This window comes from Taurulus bubalis (genome assembly GCF_910589615.1).
Source record: "Taurulus bubalis genome assembly, chromosome: 20".
NCBI lineage: Eukaryota > Metazoa > Chordata > Actinopteri > Perciformes > Cottidae > Taurulus > Taurulus bubalis.
In genome coordinates this window covers 18,117,147-18,144,440 of record NC_136608.1, presented here as the reverse complement: position 1 = coordinate 18,144,440, position 27,294 = coordinate 18,117,147, and the positions used below count along the sequence as shown (strand labels likewise).

Below are 27,294 nucleotides of genomic sequence, written 5' to 3'. Positions count from 1 at the left end.
TTTTATTGCTAAAGTAGAGACACAGTGGAGACTAAAGCCGTCTGGGGAATTGAAGAAGAGGAGAAAGAAGAGGAGGAGGAGGAAGAGGAGAAAGAAGAGGAGAAAGAAGAGGAAGAGTAGCAACAAAAGGAAGAACAATTACATTTATTAGGACAGTTTTATTCAAATGTTTCGAGATAAAATCTAGAAACTTTTAGTTAAAACGTCGACAACAATCTGTTAAAAACATACATATGTGAAAGAAAACGTTTATTGATATTATCATTTAGTTTTAAGCTCTTAAAAATGTACAATACCTGAGGGAAATCTGGGCAATTTCTAAAAGAAATTACATATAATGTTATATATATATAATAACTACAGAAGTAGTACTGTTGGAAAGTTTGACTTTCCATGAGATACGAACAGCGGCTGGGGGAAAGTGGCTGAGGGTTTTATGGTTTTAATACCTCAACGTAAAAACACAAAACATCCGAGTATCAAAAGTACTTGTTGGTCAAACAGAACGTTTCCGTTTATTCCTTTAAAACCGGGAAAGACGGTTTATTTTTTAAACAGTTTTTATATATTTTCCGAAAAAGCTTTTGTCCTGAACGCTTCTTTTTTATTTGTGTTTTCTTTTTTAATGTTGAACCAACAGTTATGTAACTGACTGAACTGGTCTAAAAAAGAAAAGTGTAACATCGTGTGAGAGAGGAGAGGAGGCGAAGGTGTGAAACTGAAACTTCACTTTCTGAGTCGTCTCATCGCAGAAGGAAAGACACAAACATCCAATAATTAACAGGTTGTGAGGCCTCTTTCTGCTGTTTGTGTCTCTGTTTTAATCTCTCTGTAGTGTTTAGAGCCTGCATGTATATAATGAGCCTTTATGTAGTTTTATGATTCTATATGTAGTTTAATGAGCCTCTTTGTAGTTTTTATAAGCCTCTTTGTAGTTTTATGAACCTTTGTAGTTTTTGTGAGCCTCTGTGTAGTTTTTAAGAATCTCTTTGTAGTTTTTATGAGCCTTTTATGAGTTTGTATGTAGCTCATAGCACGTAGCGCCTATCTCATAGCACCTAGCTCGTAGCACCTAGCTCCAAGCTCGTAGCACATAGCTCATAGCTCCTAGCTTGTAGCTCATAGCACATACCGCCTAGCTAGCTTATAGCACGTAGGACATAGCTCGTAGCTCATAGCACGTAGCTCATAGCATGTAGGACATCGCTCGTAGCTCATAGCACGTAGCTCATAGCACGTAGTTCATAGCACGTAGCTCATAGCACGTAGTTCATAGCACGTAGCTCATAGCTCGTAGCTCATAGCTCGTAGCTCATAGCACGTAGTTCATAGCACGTAGTTCATAGCACGTAGCTCATAGCTCGTAGCTCATAGCATGTAAGACATAGCACATAGCTCATAGCACGTAGCTCATAGCTCGTAGCTCATAGCACATAGGACATAGCACGTAGTTCATAGCACGTAGCTCATAGCTCGTAGCTCATAGCATGTAAGACATAGCACGTAGCTCATAGCACGTAGCTCATAGCTCGTAGCTCATAGCACATAGGACATAGCACGTAGTTCATAGCACGTAGCTCATAGCTCGTAGCTCATAGCATGTAAGACATAGCACGTAGCTCATAGCACGTAGCTCATAGCTTGTAGCTCATAGCACATAGGACATAGCACGTAGTTCATTGCACGTAGCTCCTAGCTCGTACCTCCTAGCTTCTAGCTTTTAGCTCTCAGTTTTCTACAGACCACGAGGACCACCGTGAGGAGCCATTGTTCTTCCTTGTCTCCATATTCAAGGACAAGTGCATCATGCACGTTCTGATCAATCAGAACAAAGCTGCAGTGTAATCTTTCTCCATGAGGAGGTGATCGTCTCTCCGTTGATGGGATGTTTCCTTCGTACCAGCAGGAGCAAACACTGTGCCGTCGCCCCCTTTTCATATCCGTTTTATTTGTTTTATTTCCCCGAAAAGCCCCAATCCGACCTCTCGTCACATCTCAGCTTTCCTCCAGAGTTTTTAGGAGTTTTTATAACATCAGGATGTAAATATATTCAAACTTTCCTCTCTCTGTTTCTGCAGAGACACGATTTCCCTCCACGCTGATGTCCGTTTGCATTTGTAATCTTTTGATCTGCGGAGATGATAATAATCCAGCCACATGCCTCCCTGATTACCAAAACATGAAGCCCAGGCGTTTATGCAACAGGCCGAGAGACGTATCACAGTACTGACGGGTTCAGGTCTGTGTCTTTGACCTGTTTGCTTTATTTCAGAGTGAAGAAGCTTCTTAAACTCTAAAGAGATGTATAGAGTACAATATGTACCTCTGAGATGTAGGACAGTCAAAAGTACTATTTATCTGTACTCTCACTGCAGGTTGAGAGGAATCATTACATCTCTGTCAGCTCATTGATCTTTTGGTCCTTGGAGGCCATTTTAGACGGTTGGTTGCATCTTTAAGAGCGAACACACACACACACACACACACACACACACACACACACACACACACACACACACACAGGGTGATGAAATGAAACTATTGATCGATACAGAGAAACTCTGTCATCACAGCTGCAGGTAATGAAGTATAGTGAAGAAAATCAATGGCGATGATGAAAATACAGCCAACGAGGATTTAAAAACATACTGAGACAAAAGCACATCAGAGTCTCAAGACGGTAAATAAAGAGCTGAAGCTTCATGTGTTAAAGCTGCATTCTCTCTCCTGACCACCAGGGGGCGACTCCTCTGGTTGTATAGAAGTAAAACCGGCTCCTATATGTCATGCGTTGTCAGATTAAATCGTTAAAATCCACGTCACCACCTTTAATGACCCGTCAACCAATAACTGATATTCCGGCTTTAATGCGTTTGTCCCGAGGAGCCGAGGACGCTCCAGAGCTCTAAGAGGATTATCTCTTCCAGAGAGAGAACAACAAGCAGCCGCCGGCAAAATATCAAACACAAATCTGGATTGCATCATCGGGAAAGAGATGAAACCATAGAAACATCCAGACGGACAGACGTGTGACGAGAAGAGAAACCTGTAAAACATCAAAAAAAGGTTTTGTGTTTTCAGACAATCTGATGTGTTATTAAAATGTTTTGTTCATCTTAAGAAATACGTTGAAATTAAACATGTGAAGGAACTTAAAAAACAAGAAATGAAGGAATATTTAACACACAAAATTGTATATTTTGTGTCTCTGTTGTTTCTCTGTTTTTCTCAAATATGCAAAAAAGAGGAAAAATGTATGAATTTACAAAATATTTTCTTTTGCAAAACTATATTAAAACATCAGTTTATGAACATTCACACAATTCCTGTGAACTATTAAATGAACCGCCAAATATTTCAATAAATAATTAATAAGAAATCTGAATATTTTTTGAGTTTTGGACAAAACAAGCTTTTGGTCATTTTTCACCATTTTATTGAACAAACAACAAATCGATCGATCGACAATGAAAATAAAACACTTAAAGATTTCAACTTGATCAGTAACAAGTACTTTACTGTATTTCTTCAAGTACATTTATCTGTTTATATGTGAGTGGAAGTAGTAATACCACAGTGTAGAAATATTCTGTTACAAGTAAAAGTCCTGCATTAAAATTTAACAAAATATTACAAAAGTACTAGCATTAAATATACTTAAAGTATCAAATTAAAAGTACTCATGTTGCAGAATAAGATATATTATTGTATTATAATTATTGTTAAAGGTGGAAATCATTTAATGACTTTAAATGCTGCTGAAATTATTTATTATGTATTAAACATTATTAATAATACATCATCATTTATTAGTTGGTTATATTTTATATTATTTATCTGAAGGAAATAATAACTAAACTTAAGAGGTATAAAGTAACATAACATGGAAATACTCAAATTAAGTACAAGTACGTCAACATTGTACTTAAGTACTTGCATACTTTACTTACTTCATTATAATCTTGAATGTAACTTGAATGTATTTTTTACTGGGCAGTACTGCTACTTTTACAAAAGCACTTAAAATTAGTATAAACTAACAGCGATAAATGACACACTGGGAAGACAATAAGATAATATAATGTAATATAATCCTTTATTACAGGATTTACAAAGAAGATCAAAACGAATATAAATAAGAAAATACACAATAAAAAACAGTAAAGAATCCACAATAACTGAAGTATACAGACAGATGAACTACTATAACTATATTATTGCAAGAGGATAAATAGAGACAGTGGAGAATAAAAGAGAGAGAGAGAGAGGAGGAGGAGGGTGGAGGGAGGAAGAGGAGGAGGAGGAAGAGGAGGAGGAGGATAAATGAAGCTGGAGGAAGGTGAAACAGATTTAGAGACAGAAAGCAGCCGGTGTTTAAACTCAACTGTTCCTCAGCAGCAGCCAAGCAGCGCCTCCTCCTCCTCCTCCTCCTCCTCCTCCTCCTCCTCCTCCTCCTCCTCCTCCTCCTCTTCCTCCTCCTCCTCCTCCTCCTCTCCCATGCCGGCGGAGGTCTCTACGGAGTTGCCATGGCGAAGATCCGGGTGTCGTACGAATACTCCGAGGCCGAGGACAAGAGCATCCGGCTGGGCTTGTTCCTGATCGCCTGCGGCATCCTGAGCCTCTTCATCCTGGGCTTCTGCTGGCTGAGCCCCACGCTGCAGAGCCTGCAGAGCAAGCCGGCCAACTGCACGGTGAGCTGGGAGCACTGGGAGCAGGGGGGCAGGGGAGCACTGGGAGCACTGGGAGCACTGGGAGCAGAGGAGCAGGGGAGCAGGGGAGCAGTGGAGCACTGGGAGCACTGGGAGCAGGGGAGCAGTGGAGCACTGGGGGCAGGGGAGCAGGGGAGCACTGGGAGCAGGGGAGCAGGGGAGCAGGGGAGCAGTGGAGCACTGGGAGCACTGGGAGCAGGGGAGCAGTGGAGCAGGGGAGCAGGGGAGCAGTGGAGCACTGGGAGCACTGGGAGCAGGAGGACTTATAGGAGGAGTACTTGTAGGGTCAGAGGAGGCAGTATTAGTGAAGACAGGAGCCCAGTACTCGACTTTTAGTAGTATTTTCAGGTGTTGTTGACATTGACGAGTATTTTTTGGAATATTGTTGTGAAGATTTGTATGTATTTTAGCCGTAGTAGTACTTGATGTAGTATTATTTAAGACAGGAGCCCAGTATTCGACTTTTAGTAGTATTTTATGCATGTTGTTGACATGAATAGATTTGTGTTTTCTGCTTGTGAAGTATTTTATTTTGGAATGTATGTTGGTAGTATTTGAGGTAGTATTTAAAACTGGAGCCCAATACTCAACTTTTATTGATATATTTCAGCATGTTGTTCCAGAACAAATACTTTACTCTTAGTAAGTACTCATAGTTCTTGTGATACTAGTATAAGTATGTATTACTATTGTTATCAGTGTTGTTGTCATTGAGAGATTAGTAGCTGCAGTATTAATAATGTACTATATGTGTATTATGATGATAGTATTAGTACTCATAGATGTTGCGGCACAAGTATTTTTGTACTTCATTCAGACTAATTTAGTACTCCACTGTTAAGGAGTATTTGAGGTAGTACTATTTAAAGCAGGAGCCAGATAGTCAACTTTATTGGTATTTGTATCAGTGTTGTTGACAATATTAGTGGTAAACTTTGTATTTGTTCTTGTTGTACTAATAGAAGTATTTCATATTACTATTATTTTTAGCAATATTTAAAATATTATCTTCTTGGTTTTGGTAGTACTGTAATACAGCATTATTGGCAAGTGTATGAGACTATCCACTGTTTAAGTAGTAGTAGTAGTAGTAGTAGTAGTAGTAGTAAAGGTAGTAGTACAGTGTTGTATTTGACCCCATTGCAGTATTCTAAGTTATTAAAACTGTATTTCTCCTTTCAGAATAAACCCTGACCTTCACATTTGGACAAAGCGTCCACATAGAACCTCTTAGCTTCATTAAACATGTCGTCTCTTAGCTTTATTAAACATGTCGTCTCTTAGCTTCATTAAACATGTCGTCTCTTAGCTTTATTAAACATGTCGTCTCTTAGCTTTATTAAACATGTCGTCTCTTAGCTTTATTAAACATGTCGTCTCTTAGCTTTATTAAACATGTCGTCTCTTAGCTTCATTAAACATGTCGTCTCTTAGCTTCATTAAACATGTCGTCTCTTAGCTTTATTAAACATGTCGTCTCTTAGCTTCATTAAACATGTCGTCTCTTAGCTTTATTAAACATGTCGTCTCTTAGCTTTATTAAACATGTCGTCTCTTAGCTTCATTAAACATGTCGTCTCTTAGCTTCATTAAACATGTCGTCTCTTAGCTTCATTAATCATGTCGTCTCTTAGCTTTATTAAACATGTCGTCTCTTAGCTTCATTAAACATGTCGTCTCTTAGCTTTATTAAACATGTCGTCTCTTAGCTTTATTAAACATGTCGTCTCTTAGCTTCATTAAACATGTCGTCTCTTAGCTTCATTAAACATGTCGTCTCTTAGCTTTATTAAACATGTCGTCTCTTAGCTTCATTAAACATGTCGTCTCTTAGCTTCATTAAACATGTCGTCTCTTAGCTTTATTAAACATGTCGTCTCTTAGCTTCATTAAACATGTCGTCTCTTAGCTTCATTAAACATGTCGTCTCTTAGCTTCATTAAACATGTCGTCTCTTAGCTTCATTAAACATGTCGTCTCTTAGCTTCATTAAACATGTCGTCTCTTAGCTTTATTAAACATGTCGTCTCTTAGCTTTATTAAACATGTCGTCTCTTAGCTTCATTAAACATGTCGTCTCTTAGCTTCATTAAACATGTCGTCTCTTAGCTTTATTAAACATGTCGTCTCTTAGCTTCATTAAACATGTCGTCTCTTAGCTTTATTAAACATGTCGTCTCTTAGCTTCATTAAACATGTCGTCTCTTAGCTTCATTAAACATGTCGTCTCTTAGCTTCATTAAACATGTCGTCTCTTAGCTTCATTAAACATGTCGTCTCTTAGCTTTATTAAACATGTCGTCTCTTAGCTTCATTAAACATGTCGTCTCTTAGCTTTATTAAACATGTCGTCTCTTAGCTTTATTAAACATGTTGTCTCTTAGCTTTATTAAACATGTCGTCTCTTAGCTTTATTAAACATGTCGTCTCTTAGCTTCATTAAACATGTCGTCTCTTAGCTTCATTAAACATGTCGTCTCTTAGCTTTATTAAACATGTCGTCTCTTAGCTTCATTAAACATGTCGTCTCTTAGCTTTATTAAACATGTCGTCTCTTAGCTTCATTAAACATGTCGTCTCTTAGCTTCATTAAACATGTCGTCTCTTAGCTTCATTAAACATGTCGTCTCTTAGCTTCATTAAACATGTCGTCTCTTAGCTTTATTAAACATGTCGTCTCTTAGCTTCATTAAACATGTCGTCTCTTAGCTTCATTAAACATGTCGTCTCTTAGCTTTATTAAACATGTCGTCTCTTAGCTTCATTAAACATGTCGTCTCTTAGCTTTATTAAACATGTCGTCTCTTAGCTTTATTAAACATGTCGTCTCTTAGCTTTATTAAACATGTCGTCTCTTAGCTTCATTAAACATGTCGTCTCTTAGCTTCATTAAACATGTCGTCTCTTAGCTTCATTAAACATGTCGTCTCTTAGCTTCATTAAACATGTCGTCTCTTAGCTTTATTAAACATGTCGTCTCTTAGCTTCATTAAACATGTCGTCTCTTAGCTTCATTAAACATGTCGTCTCTTAGCTTTATTAAACATGTCGTCTCTTTGCTTTATTAAACATGTCGTCTCTTAGCTTTATTAAACATGTCGTCTCTTAGCTTCATTAAACATGTCGTCTCTTAGCTTTATTAAACATGTCGTCTCTTAGCTTTATTAAACATGTCGTCTCTTAGCTTTATTAAACATGTCGTCTCTTAGCTTCATTAAACATGTCGTCTCTTAGCTTCATTAAACATGTCGTCTCTTAGCTTTATTAAACATGTCGTCTCTTAGCTTTATTAAACATGTCGTCTCTTAGCTTTATTAAACATGTCGTCTTTTAGCTTCATTAAACATGTCGTCTCTTAGCTTTATTAAACATGTCGTCTCTTAGCTTTATTAAACATGTCGTCTTTTAGCTTCATTAAACATGTCGTCTCTTAGCTTCATTAATCATGTCGTCTCTTAGCTTCATTAATCATGTCGTCTCTTAGCTTTATTAAACATGTCGTCTCTTAGCTTCATTAAACATGTCGTCTCTTAGCTTCATTAAACATATCGTCTCTTAGCTTCATTAAACATGTCGTCTCTTAGCTTTATTAAACATGTCGTCCTTGTGCTGCGTCACGTTGCTCTGATGATTAAACGTCTGAGTCCAGTTCTCACCACATGAATCACCGGCTCTCCCGGCTCTCTGCTGCCGACGATGAGTTCCCGTTAGCTTGATTTATCCGGCTGTTAGCTTATTGCAGCGGAGCCTTTTGGTGCTTTAAATCCAACTTTATGAAGCAGAGGGAGGGAGAGGGAGCTAATCCGCAGCTTAATGTCACATAACTCACAATACTTGGACTTTATTGCATGTCTCTGACCTCGTGAGTGATGAAAAACGCTCGGACGTTTGATCAAATCTGCTCGGATTGATTGCGTATTCCCTGTATTGATATTTATTCTCCTGCCTGCGGCGCCACAGCCCTTTAATGAAAAGGGAGAAGAAATGCAGCCGTCGCTCTTTGTTTTGATATAAATCACTCACATGTTCCAGCCTAATACCCAAAATGATGAATGCAGAAGCCAGAAGGAAACCCAGGCTGGGAGACATGCAAACAAATAAATAATCATTTGTTCTTAATCCCTTTCCTGGTTGAATGAGGGTTAAATACAAATAAATAAACCCAGCCATCCATCACAAATACATTGTCCTGTTTAAGGCGCTCAAAGAATTCGTTACCTCCTCATGGCTCTCAACATGGCGACTGCAAACAATGCTAGCGGCGCTAACATGAAAACAAAGAATCAGAACCATTTATTTATTATGTTTTCACATTCAGGGAATTTGTCCTGGCGGGAGGTGAACAACATTTAACATTTAACAATAAACAGAGGATGAATAGTTACAATTAAATCTAAAGTAGAATATGAAATGAAAGTTAAAATAAAGTGCACAGCCAACAGACAGGTGGAATGTAAGTGCTATGTGAAGGTAACAAGTGTATTGATAAAGGTTGGATGTCCTGCGAACTCTTTGATTTCTCAGCGAAAATATTCAATCAAATATAGATTTTTAAGACTAGCTGTTTCTAAAGCGGCTAAAGAAACGATTTGTCCTTCTTTGTGAAATCTCCATACATGTAAATGATATCTTTCCTCCCTCCATTGTTGACGTCCAGCCCAGGTTGATAGCTCCGCCCCCTATTGATAGCCCCGCCCCATTGATAGCTCCGCCCCTCTCGCTGCAGGTGGTGTCGGTGCTGCGTCCGGAGGAGATGTTCGAGTGCGTGTTCACGTGCGGCGCCGACTGCAAAGGCACGTCGCTGTACCCCTGCCTGCAGATCTTCGTCAACAACTCGGAGTCGAACTCGGTGGCTCTGCTGCACTTTGACGAGCAGCAGCTGGTCCTCAACCCGAAGGTAACGCGGAGCTGCTCTGTTTATTATGACTGTTATTATTACTGTTATTACTATTATTACTATTGCATTATGTTGAACTACAGCTGATGGAAGCAAATTACATGTCCTTTACTAGTATTTTCATTGTTTACTATTTCATACTTCTACTTCACCTCAGAGCAACTTTGTCTCCTAAAAATAATGTTCCCATCAGACACCAACCACTTGTTCTTAAGAGGAAAGTCCTGCATTCTCTCTCCTGACCACCAGGGGGCGACTCCTCTGGTTGTATAGAAGCATATGCTTCATGTGTTAAAGCTGCATTCTCTCTCCTGACCACCAGGGGGCGACTCCTCTGGTTGTATAGAAGTCTATGCTTCATGTGTTAAAGCTGCAACACTTGTTCTCTCATCGTCTCTCATTCGGTGCACGTCTGGGTCGTTGCTGCAGCAACAGGGTAAATATAGAGGAGGGGGGGGCGTCATCGATGCCGCTCGGTCGCCTTGGCAACGAAGACGACGACGATGATGTTGAGCGACGGGGAGTGAGAGAGAGTGAGACGGGGAGTGAGAGAGAGTGAGACGGGTCACGTTCATTCAGAAACCCTTTCATGTTGAAGATCAGGACGTTTCTCTCTCTGTGAGGACAGACAGAGAATTAACACACATGTTGTGTTTGTTCATTAACAGTACAACTCAGTAACACACACACACACACACACACACACACACACACACACACACACACACACACACACACACACACACACATAAACACTTACGTTATTGGGGTCAGGAGTTTGTTTCATTTTTATACGAACAAAAAGTATATATATATATATATATATATATATATATATATATATATATATATATATATATATATATATATATATATGTATTCTGTTTTTTTATATATATATATATATATGTATACATCTATATACTTTATATATATATATATATATATATATATATATATATATATATATATATATATATATATTCTGTTTTTGTTACTGTATACTAAATTGAGACGTTGTATTGTGTTCTCTGAGCCTGTTGGCAGTTCATTACTCTGAGTTCGTAATGTTCTCCTGGCTTCCTATCAAATATACACACACACACACACACACACACACACACACACACACACACACACACACACACACAATAGTAATGTAGTCCAGCTCAGCTTGGCAGACTCCATTAAACTAGAAAGGGATTGTATGTGTATGTGTGTGTGTGTGTGTGTGCCCACATGTATTTGACTTTACCACACACACACACACACACACACACACACACACACACACACACACACACACACACACACACACACACACAGGTCGACTCTCACTATATTTTCCCAGAGTGCATTTCTCCTCCTGCACCAAATGATCCTGAGGCCTGTGTGTGTTTCAGTCCATCATGTAAAAGATTTGTGCTAAAGTCTGAACAACAAACTCAAGCTAAAATATGTCAACACACACACACACACACACACACACACACACACGGTGTGTCACGGTGCGGTGATCGGCGCGCAATGCATGCTGGGTAGATTTGTGTCCGACTTGCTCTCGACTTGCTCTGACGTCATGCACACGTGATCAACGATACTCTCACAAGATCAAGGCGGCCGTCGATTTCAGAGCCAGGCGCCGCAGTAGCTCTCCACGGACAGCGTGGCCCAGTGCATGATGGCCACATCAGAGAGCTGATTAGCTCTTAGATCTGACAGCAAACACCACGTGTTGTAGAAAATCATTATTTTATGTGTAGTTTAATACTTAACGCTGGATTGTTAACTATTAGTCTCATGTTTAATCTTAAAACATTTATTGTGTGGTTGATAATACAAAATCCTATTTATTCAACACACATCAAAACCACTAGTAATGTATTTCACAGGCAGACATAAAAAGAAGAAAGGATGCAGCTACACATACATTTCTACGTGAATATATATTTACAAACACATATAATAAATCCACATTTTTTCTGTGACTTCCTGTGTTTACTTTGAAGGCTGAAAACTGTCCGACTTGACCTCAGTTTATTGTCAACGCCTGCTGCTGCTCTCTCTGGACTCCAGGAGGCGCAGCTCTAACGAACAAGCCTAATGTCTCATGTACAACATCTATGTTACTATTTCTTCAGCTTTTACTGACTGCCTACATTTCCCAGAAGCCATTGGGACACCGCAGCTAGACGCAAAGCCACCACAGAAATATAATAAACAAACAAAAAAACACACAAAGCCAACCAAAAATGGAGACAAAAAGACACACAACTACAATAAAACAATATAATGTGTGTTGCTGTGGAGACGGAGGCCGTGTCAGGAGATCAATACAGGTTCATCTGATCACTGATCACTGATCACTGATCAGCTGTTTGACTCACTTAAAGATCAGCTGTGAGAACCAGAGGAAGGAAGTCAGGAGACGAGTTTTCTTCTCATTTCCTCCTTTACGATTTAACAACGTTATAATATAATGTATATATATATATATATATATATATATATATATATATATATATATATATATATATATATATATATATATATACATATATATATATATATACATTATATTAAATTACATCATATATATTGTACGAATCAGATGAAAAGGTCAGAAGAGAGAATTATGAATTTATGAACGCTTGAAAGGGGAGAAAAAAACACTTAATGCAATCAGGGAGGGATGATGACATCATGTGTGTGTGTGTGTGTGTGTGTGTGTGTGTGTGTGTGTGTGTGTGTGTGTGTGTGTGTGTGTGTGTGTGTGTGATAAACTAATTAACTGTAATGACATTACACTCCAGGACGCTCAGGGGGCCGTCAGTGTGTCTCTGCCCATGAGACACACTGACAGAGAGAGAGAGAGACAGAGAGAGACAGACAGACAGACAGAGAGAGAGAGAGACAGAGAGAGACAGAGACAGAGAGACAGAGAGAGAGAGAGAGAGAGACAGACTTCACACGATAACGAGGTTGTGAGACAGCAGCTCTCTGATGACGTCAGCAGACGAGCTGAAGGTTCATGTCTTCATACGACAATACATCAATCAATACTTCAATCAATACTTCAATACTTCAATCAATACGTCAATACTTCAATCAATACTTCAATACTTCAATCAATACGTCAATACTTCAATCAATGCTTCAATACTTCAATCAATACGTCAATACTTCAATCAATACGTCAATACTTCAATCAATACTTCAATCAATACTTCAATCAATACATCAATACTTCAATCAATACATCAAACAATACCTCACTTTGTTACTCACATTACTGACTACTGTTAAAGCTTCAAGGTATTATTACTACATTATATGTACATCTTAGTACAACATGTACCTCTGAGATGTAGTACAGTAAACAATACAACCTGTGTGTAGTACAGTAACAAGTATATTTATCCACAAATACGTCAGTGTGTTTTTATATCGCCTCAGAAAAACCCTCCACGCATCAATACACACACACACACGCACACACACGCACACACACACACACACACACACACACACACACATACACACACACACATGATTGTACCCTCAGCCTGTTGCATAGCAACACCACAATCATCCAGCAGGGTGACCCACTTATGACGTCACAGAGCGCGTTATGAAGCTTTAATCCTGGTCCTCTACAGTACCTCTTTAGTCCACAGGGGGCGCCAGAACCAACACTACCTCTTTAGTCCACAGGGGGCGCCAGAACCAACACTACCTCTTTAGTCCACAGGGGGCGACAGAACCAACACTACCTCTTTAGTCCACAGGGGGCGACATAACCAACACTACCTCTTTAGTCCACAGGGGGCGCCAGAACCAACACTACCTCTTTAGTCCACAGGGGGCGCCAGAACCAACACTACCTCTTTAGTCCACAGGGGGCGACAGAACCAACACTACCTCTTTAGTCCACAGGGGGCGACAGAACCAACACTACCACTTTAGTCCACAGGGGGCGACAGAACCAACACTACCTCTTTAGTCCACAGGGGGCGACAGAACCAACACTACCTCTTTAGTCCACAGGGGGCGACAGAACCAACACTACCTCTTTAGTCCACAGGGGGCGACAGAACCAACACTACCACTTTAGTCCACAGGGGGCACCAGAACCAACACTAAAGGAAAGTGCAGATCTTTTTCATATATTTGGTTTCTACTGAGAGAGAAATGAACAATTAACACATCAAAACCAGCAAAAATGATTTATCACTGGAACTTGTTGTTCCTTCATCATCATCTTCATCATACAAACACTCACAGAGCACCAAAATGTCCCAAACAAACGCTCTATTTCCAGCTCTTGTTGTTTTAAGATATGTTTAGGTTTTAAAATATTTCAATTTTATTCAGCTGGAAGTCCAACGGTTTACTTCACATATGTTTTTCTTGTGCTTGAATCCTTTTCTGATAGAAGTTTGTGTTCATTTTTCGTTGATGTTGTATGAAGATGTGGTTTAGGTTGAAGACACCCCCTCCATAGCAACCAGTGGATCCAGTAACCAGGCAGGCACCAATCAGCCTCCTGCAGCGAGTGTGTGTGTGTGTGTGTGTGTGTGTGTGTGTGTGTGTGTGTGTGTGTGTGTGTGTGTGTGTGTGTGTGTGTGTGCGTGTGTGTGTGTGTGTGTGTGTGTGTATGTGTGTGTGTGAGGTTATGTTTGGAAGCTGAAACTAAACTGAGGAAGAAGAGTGATGTCACCTTGTTTTGACCTTACTGCAGCGCCCCCTGCTGGGTGATAATCACATCGTTTTACGGAGACTGTCAGTCAGTTTTTTTGTTGGATTTCTGCCTGAATGAAGAATAATTATGAACAAACATGTGCAACATTTGGTTTTATATTTAGGTTTTAAGATAAATGTATTAATTTCATATTTTAATGACGATGTTTTAGTTAAATGTCCTTTTGGGCTTTTGCATTTCATCTGAAACATTTTTGAAGAGGAAATAATTAACTTTATTCATCCCGAAGGAGTTTCATCAAATATTAGAAAATAAACACATATGAACAATAGAATAATAATAAATAATATTGACACCAGTGCAAAATAGTACACAACAGCAAAAAGAGTAAAGAAAAAAAATATAGTTAAATGAAAAAGTAAAGAAAATTAAAAAATAGAAACTAAAAAGGGAAAAAATTATCTTGAGCGTGACATTAGAGATGGACAATTAGGCTAGATTAAAGAACATTATATTGAACAATCAAACTAAAAACAATGTCCATGTGTTCATAATCCTCAGTGCTCGTACGTGCCGCCCTGCGAGCGAGACAACCAGAAGAACAGCGACAGCGTCCTGTGGTGGGAAGACTACTTCACCCAGGAGGTCAGCGGCCAGGCCTTCACCTGCTTCTTCAACCAGCAGCGCAGGTGAGACTGACCACCAGGGGGCGACTCCTCTGGTTGTATAGAAGTCTATGCTTCATGTGTTAAAGCTGCATTCTCTCTCCTGTCCACCAGGGGGCGACTCCTCTGGTTGTATAGAAGTCTATGCTTCATGTGTTAAAGCTGCATTCTCTCTCCTGTCCAGCAGGGGGAGACACCTCTGGTTGTATAGAAGTCTATGCTTCATGTGTTAAAGCTGCATTCTCTCTCCTGTCCAGAAGGGGGAGACTCCTCTGGTTGTATAGAAGTCTATGCTTCATGTGTTAAAGCTGCATTCTCTCTCCTGACCACCAGGGGGTGACTCCTCTGGTTGTATAGAAGTATATGTTAAAGCTGCATTCTCTCTCCTGACCACCAGGGGGTGACTCCTCTGGTTGTATAGAAGTCTATGCTTCATGTGTTAAAGCTGCATTCTCTCTCCTGACCACCAGGGGGTGACTCCTCTGGTTGTATAGAAGTCTATATCAATGACTCTACTTCTCTTGATTTATTCCCTCAGTAAACATTGTAAACATGAGTTTATGTCTCAATCTCTAGTTTCAAGTCTTCTTCAATACAGCATGATGTTCATTTAGTACATTATGGTCATTTAGAGTCAAACAGACCATAAAGCAGGGGACGCTTTAGGGGCGGGGCTAAAGGTGATTGACAGGTCTCTACGTCACGTCTTCTCAGTCCTTATATGGTCACTTCCTGTTCACTGGTTGATAATTAAAAAAAGCAAGATGGCGACGGCCAAAGTGTGCGGCTGTCGTCGTAGATTGACGTAACAAGTTCTTCTTTCCTGTTCACGCTCTTCCTCCTCCGTGTGTGTGTCTCATGATGTGTGTGTGTCATGGTCTGTGTGGTTTCAGGCCGGACGACGTGCTGTGGCGGCGTTCCCACGACACCAGCGTGCTGCTGCACTGCGTCCTCTGGCCGATGGTGTCGCTGCTGCTGGGCACGCTCATCGTGCTGCTCACGGTGTGCGCGCGCTCGCTGGCCGTGCGCGCCGAGGCCCTCCAGAAGAGGAAGTGCTCCTACGAGGCGGCGTGCCACGACCCGTCGTCCGCCGCCACCGCCGGGCCCTCGGACCGCCGTCGCGCCGGCAAGGTCAACGACGACCACCCGAGGACGACAAACTCCGACCCCGAGCTGTCGTCGCCGACGAGAACCCTGCCGCTGTTCGCCGTGCCGGTGCGCCGCCGCGACCGAGAACACTAGAGCCGAGCCGTTTGCCGACTGACGCGAGAACCCGCGGCGGGGTTTTCTTCTCCGAGGCGTTGTTTGGATCAGCGAACGTGAGAAGAGGATGCTGGGAACTTCGCCCGGTTTCAACTCGACAAACTGGATCCGAGGGTTCTGGACTTGAACCCCCCTCGATCGTAAACGCTGTTTCTTTGGTTTTGGAGTCACGACAGACGATACGATGGACTATGAAACTTAACTGTAGCGCTCATGTTAGCGTAGTTTACGTTAGCGTAGTTCACGCTAGTGTAGTTTACGTTAGCGTAGTTTACGTTAGCGTAGTTTACATTAGCGTAGTTTACGTTAACATGAACGTTAGCGTAGTTTACGTTAGCTTAGTTTACTTTTTGAGTCCCAGTAGCCGTAAATGTAAATAGAGCCAAAGTCCGGACTCATCTTTAGCTTCTACTCGATGCAATCTTCCATCGGTCTTTCCAGACAAAGTAATTAATTTCATTAAATATGTTTTATTTTCTCGTGAGGGGACCGTGCACTAATTCAATCAACATTTTCTAAAACTAATGTAGCCATTGCGTTGCTTCTACTTCAATGTTTTTTTTTCCATTGTCAGTTTACATTTTTCCATCCCAGATTTACTAATCTTTGCCTTAAACGGGCGTTCATGATTTGTACAACAGTTTAAAAGGGTTTCAGCAGCTTGAAAGAGGCAAAATGCCTTCTTTTACAAACAGTCTTTTAATGTGAAATATCTGCAGGAAGTGTGTGAATGTTCACATTTTTAACCCTATATTTACTTCATTAAAAAATAAAAACACGACGGTGTGTTGAAGCCAATTTGTTGAGGCCAATGTTTTTAAAGAAGCAAATAAAGGGTTAAAAGTGTGGACATTCTCTTAGATATAAGCGGTAGATAAACAAGACAAAACTTTTAAATTAACGGGAAAAAACTCTTGAAAAATCGTGTTTTTTTTTGTCATAGAACTAAATCCCTTTACTTCGTACCGTTGGCCAGCGAGTGCAATTCTTTTATCGTGTTATTACGATAAAGATACATACATCGTTTTAGTTTCTGTTCCGTAAACATGTACTAATATATTTTAGTGTATGTTCCATTGTTTTTTTACTTTAATCTCACAGATTTTCTCCGTATCTTTAAAATCTCAGAGAATATTCAAGTTTTTGTTTTTATCTATAATGGTCCTAAAACACACCATAGACAAACAAAAGAGTTAGAGTTATGAAACACCAAATAAATAACGAGTTTTTTTCGGTTTTAGTATATATATATTTTCCAAGATAAACGAGCACTTTGATACAGATTTATTGATTTTCTTCCACATCCACGACGTCTCCTGGAGTCTCTGCTGTCACTGCAGCCACGTTCCTTTATTGTATGATCATCGCTCAGTGTGTTGCTCTCGGTGCTCGGCGGGTCACATGGTCGTGACCCCGTTTGACCCCGTCTGGAACGGGGAAATCAAAATAGGAGAATTGTGTTTTTGTGAAAGGCTGCTAACTGTTGAACTAGTAGTTCAATATTAAACTGGACAATTTAAGTAAAAAAAAAAAGTTAAACAGAGACTTTTTGGGAATTAATGTATATAAATTAAATAAAGAAGTTATTTATTTCACTCATTTATATTTGTATAAAAAGTAAATCCTAAACTACCAACAGTAAAACAATATAAAAGAAATATAAGTTAGAAAAATGAACGCAAAAAAAAATGAAGACGATCTGAATGTTGGAGGTTAAACTCTTCTGTTTATTGTTATTAGATGAACCTTTTGGTTTTGGGGAGGAGCTACTCCTCTTAAAGGAAACAGTGTCTCTCTCTCTCTCTCTCTCTCTCTCTCTCTCTCTCTATATATATACATATATATATATATATATGTATATATATATATATCTATATATATATAGTTTTGTTTGTGTGTAACCAGCAGATAGTAGCCAGAAGCAAAGTACAGAGTGAATTACTTGTATAACTGTTGCTGTATGGGATGTAGCTAGATTGAGCATGCTAATGCTAATTGAGGAGTTTAAAATAATATATTTCTATTAATTATTTATTATAAAACATTTATTCTAAAAGTTATTTCTTCATTTTAAACTCTTAAGTATGAAACTCACCACACATCACATTGTATTTATGGGACTAAATAATTGATTTATGTCTTCTTATGAAACGGTAAAGAGTTATGTTTATTCACATATTTTCCCTTAAATTCCCATACATTTTTGCAGAAATGTCCAGCAGGAGTAGCAGGAGCCGGCGTGCACGGCGTGCACGGCGTGCATGGCGTGCATGGCGTGCACGGCGTGCACGGCGTGCATGGCGTGCATGGCGTGCACGGCGTGCACGGCGTGCATGGCGTGCATGGCGTGCATCATCATCACACAGTGATGTTTCCTGGATCCAATAACCTCCCGGAGCTCTGAGGAGAAGCGTTTTAATCGCTGCAGGAACGATAACTTTTCAAAGGCTGAGACTAAATTACCTTTCTGCCACGCAGCAGAGACCACAATAGATCCGCTGAGCATGATTCATCTCGCATCAGAGGGAGTTTTTGATCTTCAAGTCTCCAAAATTCCCACCACCGGTCTAAAAATGACCTACGCGTTGCTTAGCAACAGCCACAAGGCCGAGTGACGCCGCTGCCAAAAAAAAGTGAAAAAAAACAGACTAAAACTTAAAGTTGGCTTCTGTTGTCCATGTGGTGAATGCTTTCTCTTCCTCCTCCTCCTCTTCCTCCTCTTCAGGTTCACATTGTTTTATCATCAACTTCAATGCAGATTTTAGTTTTCAGCCTCGTTTTTTTCCGGAAAATTTGACTGAAAACAAGTAAAACTGGAATAAAATCTTCTTTTAATAATTTTTTCTCTGGAGGCGAAATGTGCACAAACTGTTTTTTTTTTAAAAGTTGATGCGTTCCTCTTCGTTTTGTTTTGGCCTCTCGCCCACGCGTGTCACTTTCTAAAATGCAGATTTTTTTTCAAAACTCGAAGAAAGATGAAGAATTGTGAACAGTGAACATGTTGTGTGTGAAAGAAGTAAAAACACGGCGTTCAGACGAGGTGAAGGACATGCAAAGAGTCAGAGTGCTTCCCAAATGGATGCTCGTTTTCAGATATTTATAAAGACAAAGGTCATGTGGACAGATTTGCTTTTGAAACATATTTGTTTAATAATATCCATGAACGTGTACTGAAGTCGACTCATAAACGAACAAATGAATCACAATGTACGAGCTGAATAAAACTAAACATTAAAATGTAATATTACGTTTAAAAACATTCTGAACGTTCTGGTCGGAAATGTTTACGAGTCAAAATGTTTTGCTCACGTCCCCTCAGAGGTTTTGATCCACAAACAGAAGTTTTTAAAGGAAATGTGTTCAAATCCGTCTCTTTAGTTTGACTTTTTCCAAGGTGGTGTTTAATGGCGTCAGGAAATCTCACGACCGATCGTTTTACAATTTAAAATGAGTTGAACGTCTCCGTGACTGCAGAGAGACAAACGTCATCACTGCATGCACTGTTTCCATTCCTCTGGTCTCCTCTCCTCCCGTCTTCCATTTGGCTTCTTCTCTCCTTTCCTTTCCTTGCTTTGGCTTTACTTCCTTCTTCTTGCCTTTCAAGGCTTTTATCTCCCTTAAATTTGTATCTTTTGTTCTTTTGGCGTTTCCCTTTTTGTTGTGTGGAAATTGCAAACCTGTTGAATAGAAACTTCCTTTCTGAAAACAGAAACTTTTTCAAACAGCTCAGTCGCCACAAATCTTTTTACTGAACGTTACTGAACGTTACTGAATGTTACTGAACGTTACTGAACGTTACTGGACGTTACTGAACGTTACTGGACGTTACTGAACGTTACTGAACGTTACTGAATGTTACTGAACGTTACTGAACGTTACTGAACGTTACTGAATGTTACTGAACGTTACTGAACGTTACTGAACGTTACTGAATGTTACTGAACGTTACTGAACGTTACTGAACGTTACTGAACGTTGTAATGATGAGTACAAGAGCCATGAAGAGCGGTTTGTCGATGGGTCAAACAAACACAGGAGAGCACTGTTCATGTCAGCTGTAACGTTACATTGTTGCATTACATTGTTACTTGACATTGTTACATTACATTGTTATATGACGCTGATACATTGTTGCGTTACATTGTTGCATTACATTGATATATTACGTTGATACATTGTTGCGTTAGATTACATTTTTACACTACGTTGATACATTACATTGACACATTGATGAGTTACATTGTAGCATTACATTGATACATTACGTTGTTACATTGTTACATTGTTGCATTACATTTTTGTGTTAGATTGTTGCATTACAATGTTACGTTACATTACATTTTGACGTTGCAATGATACATTACGTTGATATTTGTAGCGTTACATTGTTGCATTACCTTGATGCATTACATTGATACATTGTTGCGTTACATTGTTGCATTGATACATTAAGTAGGTACATTGTTGCATTACATTTTCACGTTGCGTTGATACTTTGTTGCGTTACATTGTTGCATTACATTGATGCATTATTATTATTTCACCACAAATCCACCATATTTGTTTGTGTTATGTTTTTTGACTAGCCCTGACTGATTGTTTCACAACGTTAACCCCGTTGTGTCTTGTGTGTTTCTGGATGTGAGACACGAGGCCGACATGAAGCATATTTTTGACCGAGAAGCGCTGATATTTAACGTTTCCTGGTTTACAGAAACAAACAACATTTCCTCTGGCGACTGAGTTGTTTTTAAATCAGCAAGAAAAAAGCAAGAAGAAAACAGAGAAAACGTGTGACAGAAAGCTTAACTTTGATGAATCAGATTAGTTGCTGCTGTTTTCTTCATCACATCACTAATATTTCAGTATGAACTGTTTTGTAAGTAAAAACCATCATGTGGTCCTTTCTTCTGGATTCCCACTGAATCCTCCGTTTACTCTCCAAAGAAACCGTAGCGTCGCTGTAGCATGTATGTGTGTTTTTATGAGCTGTTGTTGAGATGTTAGACTTTATATCTGAAGCCATACGCTGAGCTGTGAACTGCAGTAGCAACGAAACTAAACACTGTATTTTGCTTCTTAACAACAACAGAAGATGTTTAAATATATATTCATACAGACGTGGTTTTGGTATTTAATGAGATTTTAATGAGATTTGTGTTGTTTTTCTGACTTAATCCACTCTGTAAAGTTCAGTAACTGATTAATGACATGAAGGACAATGTATCTGTTTGATTTAATGTTTTAATATCGTTACTGTTGTTGTTATCTTCTTTCACCTTTGTACCCTGCACTGTTGTCTGCAGGTATGTTGTCGTCCTTCGTCTCCTCTGAACCTCAGCTGTGTACCATGTGACCCAGGTAGCCATGTTTTACTGATAAAGATGATAACTATAGTGCCTGATAGAGATCTTTAAATAAAAACACATTTTATCTTCACATGGAGTCGCACTGCAGCTTTTTCTGCTCGTCCAACATCCAGCTCTCACTTTGACAATCAAGCCGGTTTTAATCACATGTATGTATTTAATATATATATATATATATATATATATATATATATATATATATATATATATATATAGATATAGATATAGATATCTATATATATATATATATATATATATATATATATATATATATATATATATATATATATATATATATATATAGATATCTATATATAGATATATATATATATATATATATATATATATATATATATATATATATATATATATATATATATATGTGGATATTTCAATGAGGTAGGTTTGTGTCCTCCCGCTTCTTTGGTCTCGTCTTCATTCACAAATCCAACAATATGGAGAGCTGACACACACACACACACACACACACACACACACACACACACACACACACAGTGAGTCAGACCTCTTTATTAGATGACTCTCACAGACATCGACCTTTTCTGACATTTGACAGCCGTTAAGATCCCACTGCTCTATTTTATACACTTCCACTGCCACATGTTGTATAAATACATATTTACTGAAGTACTGTACTTAAGTGCAAGTTTCAAGGTACCAATTTGTGCTACTTTATACTTATACTCCACAACATCTCAGAGGGAAATAGTGTACTCTTTACTGCACTACATTTATTTAACGGTCAAAGTTACTTAGTACTCAAATGTTTTTACTGAGATTAAAACAAAAAAATACTTTTAAGTTTAAATTCCTCAGTCTTTTTTAAGTACACAAAAAACACAAGAAGACAATAGAAGTACAAGTCCTGCATTAAAGTCCTTAAGTAAAAAGTACACAAACATTACAATTACAAAATAACATTAACAAAATAATGTTAACAAAATAACGTTAACAAAATAACCAAAGTTACGTTAACAAAGTAACAAAAAGTAGTGTTAACAAAGTTACATTAAAAAAGTAAACAAAGTAGCGTTAACAAAGTAGCGTTAACAAAGTAGCGTTAACAAAGTAGCGTTTACAAAGTAGCGTTTACAAAGTAGCGTTTACAAAGTAGCGTTTACAAAGTAGCGTTAACTAAGTAGCGTTAACAAAGCAACGGCAACAAAGTAATGGTAACAAAGTAACATTAACAAAGTAACGTTAACAAAGTAACGTTAACAAAGTAACGTTTACAAAGTAACGTTTACAAAGTAACGTTAACAAAGTAACGTTAACAAAGTAACTAACAAAGTAAGATTAACAAAGTAACATTAACAAGGTAACATTAACAAAGTAACGTTAACAAAGTAACTAACAAAGTAACTAACAAAGTAACATTAACAAAGTAACGTTAACAAGGTAACGTTAACAAAGTAACGTTAACAAAGTAACGTTTACAAAGTAACGTTTACAAAGTAACGTTAACAAAGTAACTAACAAAGTAAGATTAACAAAGTAACATTAACAAGGTAACATTAACAAAGTAACGTTAACAAAGTAACTAACAAAGTAACGTTAACAAAGTAACGTTAACAAAGTAACGTTAACAAAGTAACGTTAACAAAGTAACATTAACAAAGCAACGGCAACAAAGTAACATTAACAAAGTAACATTAACAAAGTAACATTAACAAAGTAACGTTAACAAAGTAACGTTAACAAAGTAACGTTTACAAAGTAACGTTTACAAAGTAACGTTAACAAAGTAACGTAAACAAAGTAACGTTAACAAAGTAACATTAACAAAGTAACTAACAAAGTAACATTAACAAAGTAACATTAACAAAGTAACGTTAACAAAGTAACGTTAAGAAAGTAACTAACAAAGTAACGTTAACAAAGTAACGTTAACAAAGTAAGATTAACAAAGTAACATTAACAAGGTAACATTAACAAAGTAACGTTAACAAAGTAACGTTAACAAAGTAACTGACAAAGTAACTAACAAAGTAACGTTAACAAAGTAACGTTAACAAAGTAACGTTAACAAAGTAACATTAACAAAGTAACTAACAAAGTAACATTAACAAAGTAACGTTAACAAAGTAACGTTGACAAAGTAACGTTAACAAAGTAACGTTAACAAAGTAACATTAACAAAGTAACATTTACAAAGTAACGTTAACAAAGTAACGTTTACAAAGTAACGTTAACAAAGTAATGAACAAAGTAACTAACAAAGTAACATTAACAAAGTAACTAACAAAGTAACTAACAAAGTAACGTTAACAAAGTAACGTTAACAAAGTAACGTTAACAAAGTAACGTTAACAAAGTAACGTTAACAAAGCAAGATTAACAAAGTAACATTAACAAAGTTCATAACAAAGTAACGTTAACAAAGTAACGTTAACAAAGTAACGTTAACAAAGTAACGAACAAAGTAACTAACAAAGTAACATTAACAAAGTAACTAACAAAGTAACATTAACAAGGTAACATTAACAAAGTAACGTTAACAAAGTAATGTTAACAAAGTAACGAACAAAGTAACTAACAAAGTAACATTAACAAAGTAACTAACAAAGTAACATTAACAAGGTAACATTAACAAAGTAACGTTAACAAAGTAACTAACAAAGTAACTAACAAAGTAACGTTAACAAAGTAACGTTAACAAAGTAACGTTAACAAAGTAACTAACAAAGTAACATTAACAAAGTAACATTAACAAAGTAACGTTAACAAAGTAACGTTAACAAAGTAACGTTAACAAAGTAACGTTAACAAAGTAACATTAACAAAGTAACGTTTACAAAGTAACGTTAACAAAGTAACATTAACAAAGTAACGTTTACAAAGTAACGTTTACAAAGTAACGTTAACAAAGTAACATTAACAAAGTAACGTTAACAAAGTAACGTTAACAAAGTAACGTTTACAAAGTAACGTTTACAAAGTAACATTAACAAAGTAACGTTAACAAAGTAACGTTTACAAAGTAACGTTAACAAAGTAACATTAACAAAGTAACGTTAACAAAGTAACATTAACAAAGTAACGTTAACAAAGTAACGTTAACAAAGTAACGTTAACAAAGTAACGTTTACAAAGTAACGTTTACAAAGTAACGTTAACAAAGTAACGTTAACAAAGTAACGTTAACAAAGTAACGTTAACAAAGCAACGTTAACAAAGTAACGTTAACAAAGTAGCGTTAACAAAGTAACGTTTACAAAGTAACGTTAACAAAGTAACGTTTACAAAGTAACGTTAACAAAGTAACGTTTACAAAGTAACGTTAACAAAGTAACGTTTACAAAGTAACGTTAACAAAGTAACGTTTACAAAGTAACGTTAACAAAGTAACGTTAACAAAGTAACGTTTACAAAGTAACGTTTACAAAGTAACGTTAACAAAGTAACGTTAACAAAGTAACGTTTACAAAGTAACGTTAACAAAGTAACGTTAACAAAGTAACGTTAACAAAGTAACGTTAACAAAGCAACGTTAACAAAGTAACGTTAACAAAGTAGCGTTACTGCTGAGTAACAGGATCACTGTATTAATACTCACTGAAGAAAAGTATCTGAATACTCTCTTCTTTGAAGGTGGAAGAAGTAATTATACTTCAGTAGAAGTACTATTAACACAGTGTTACTACTTCACTGCTTTAAAATGAGTGTTTAGTTTCAGGGTTAATTTAATTTCTTCCTCTCAGTTTCTGGATCAGAACCCTGTGTATTCATACATGAATACATAAATAAATAAATACATGTTGCAGTGCCAGCAGAAGCATCTCAATGAGAGCAGCTCATCAAAGCAGAAGACAGAAACAACTGACCTCAAACTGTCGTCTGAGCGTGTCTGTGGTCAGAAGTGTCCCAAGCTGTGGGATTGGGACCCCTCAAAGGGTCGCAAGATAAATCTACGGGGTCAAACACGAGGAGAGAATCAAACACTGTAATAGGTTTCGTTTTGTTTTATTAATTTTAATTGTATGTATTTAATATTTAATAATGTCTGGATGTGTGTGTTTATGCTGGGACAACATTCCACGGACATCCTTGTTGTTTAATTCAACCTTTCAATGTTGATTTCCTGATCTGTTCTATTTTGCTGTTTAAAAGAATTAAATGAAGTAAAAAAAAAAAAAAAAATTCTTTTGGACTTAATAGTTAAATTGTTCAGACTTTACATAATTCCAGGCAGCTAAAGACATTTTAATGAGTGTTTTTTTTAATACAAAACCACCGTTTAAACTCTGACACTCTGCAGCAACTCTTTTTAATTTATTTACAACAATCAATACTTCTAAATGACTGCATGTTGGTCCACGTTTGTTTTAACAAGAGAACAAGAGAATCAGCATCTATTTGTGCTTAATGTTGAACCACAAAGTGTAAAGAGAAGAAGTACTGCAACACGCTGCAGCTGCTCCGCTGGTTCCCTTCGGAGATGATTTCTAACTTTGTCTCGGTGTAAATCTCTGTCAGGACGAGGAGGTAGAGGAGGAGGAGAAAGATGAAGAGGACGAGCTGGAGCTTTGGTCCGGAGGGATTCAAGCTCAGCTCGGCCTCTGACAGGGTAGAGGCTTCATCTGGGTCACCCAGTTAGAGTGGAGGCGACTGTGGCTCCGTGTTTAGTATGCCCCTCTTTCAATGAAAGGGTTGGTGGTTCAAACCCTGTCTCCGCTAGTCCATGTCAATGTGTCCTTGAGCAAGACACTGAACCCCTAACTGCTCCCTGCTCCTGTGACTACGGTGTAGAGAGCAAACATGTAAGTCGCTTTGGATAAAAGTGTCAGTTAAATGAAATATGTGTCCTAGATCAATAAGTTTGTGTCCTAGATCAATAAGTTAGTGTCCGAGATCAATAAGTTTGTGTCCTAGATCAATAAGTTAGTGTCCGAGATCAATAAGTTTGTGTCCTAGATCAATAAGTTAGTGTCCGAGATCAATAAGTTTGTGTCCTAGATCAATTATTATGCATTCATCTGTCGTTCTCGGAAAAATTTGAAACGCACAGAAACATCGTTGTGCATCTTTTTTAATCAGCACTTAATAATCCAATAAAAACTGATTCACATCCTCATGAAATACATCAATGTTCTATATTTCTGATGAATTAATCAAATATGACAAATAAATCATGTATGAAATACAATTTCATGTTTTACACCATCGAGATCTTTAATCACTAATAATTACGCAGCCTTATGAACAAAAACAATGTTCATTATATCCTCAGAATTAAAACCCAAATGCATAATATATTATATTTAATAATGTGAACTTTTCAAACACTAAATGTCACAGGTTTCTCAAATATTGCTACAAAGTAAATATTTTCATCCCAAAGTAACTTGTGATTTATCCATTCAGACTTTCTTTTATCTCTAAACTATAAAAACAACTTTATGATGGAATGTGTTTTAGGAAATAAACAATTAAATGTTATAATGGTCGTAAGTCTGAATACAGAAGGTTATAAATCCAATCGTTTGATTTCATAAATGAGAGAAATAGAATGATCTCAATATTACACAGTTTATAATCATATATATATATATATATATATATATATATATATATATATATATATATATATATATATATATATATATAAAAGAGCATTAAATCAATATTTACATACAGCAATATGTGTAACTTTTTAAATAAACAGCTT

At 37.6% G+C, this 27,294-nt stretch overlaps 1 protein-coding gene across 1 annotated transcript; it reads left to right on the top strand.

Annotated features, from left to right (window-relative positions):
• Nucleotides 1-4,490: 4,490 nt before the first annotated feature.
• On the top strand, nucleotides 4,491-16,215 carry LOC306752400 (calcium-activated potassium channel subunit beta-4-like; the record flags this gene model as incomplete). The annotated part of the gene is made up of 4 exons (XM_079236152.1): nucleotides 4,491-4,691; nucleotides 9,436-9,606; nucleotides 14,870-14,997; nucleotides 15,867-16,215. Exons 1-4 carry the CDS (start codon nucleotides 4,527-4,529, stop codon nucleotides 16,213-16,215), a joined length of 813 nt encoding a protein of 270 aa, XP_079092278.1. The 5' UTR covers nucleotides 4,491-4,526.
• Nucleotides 16,216-27,294: the final 11,079 nt, after the last annotated feature.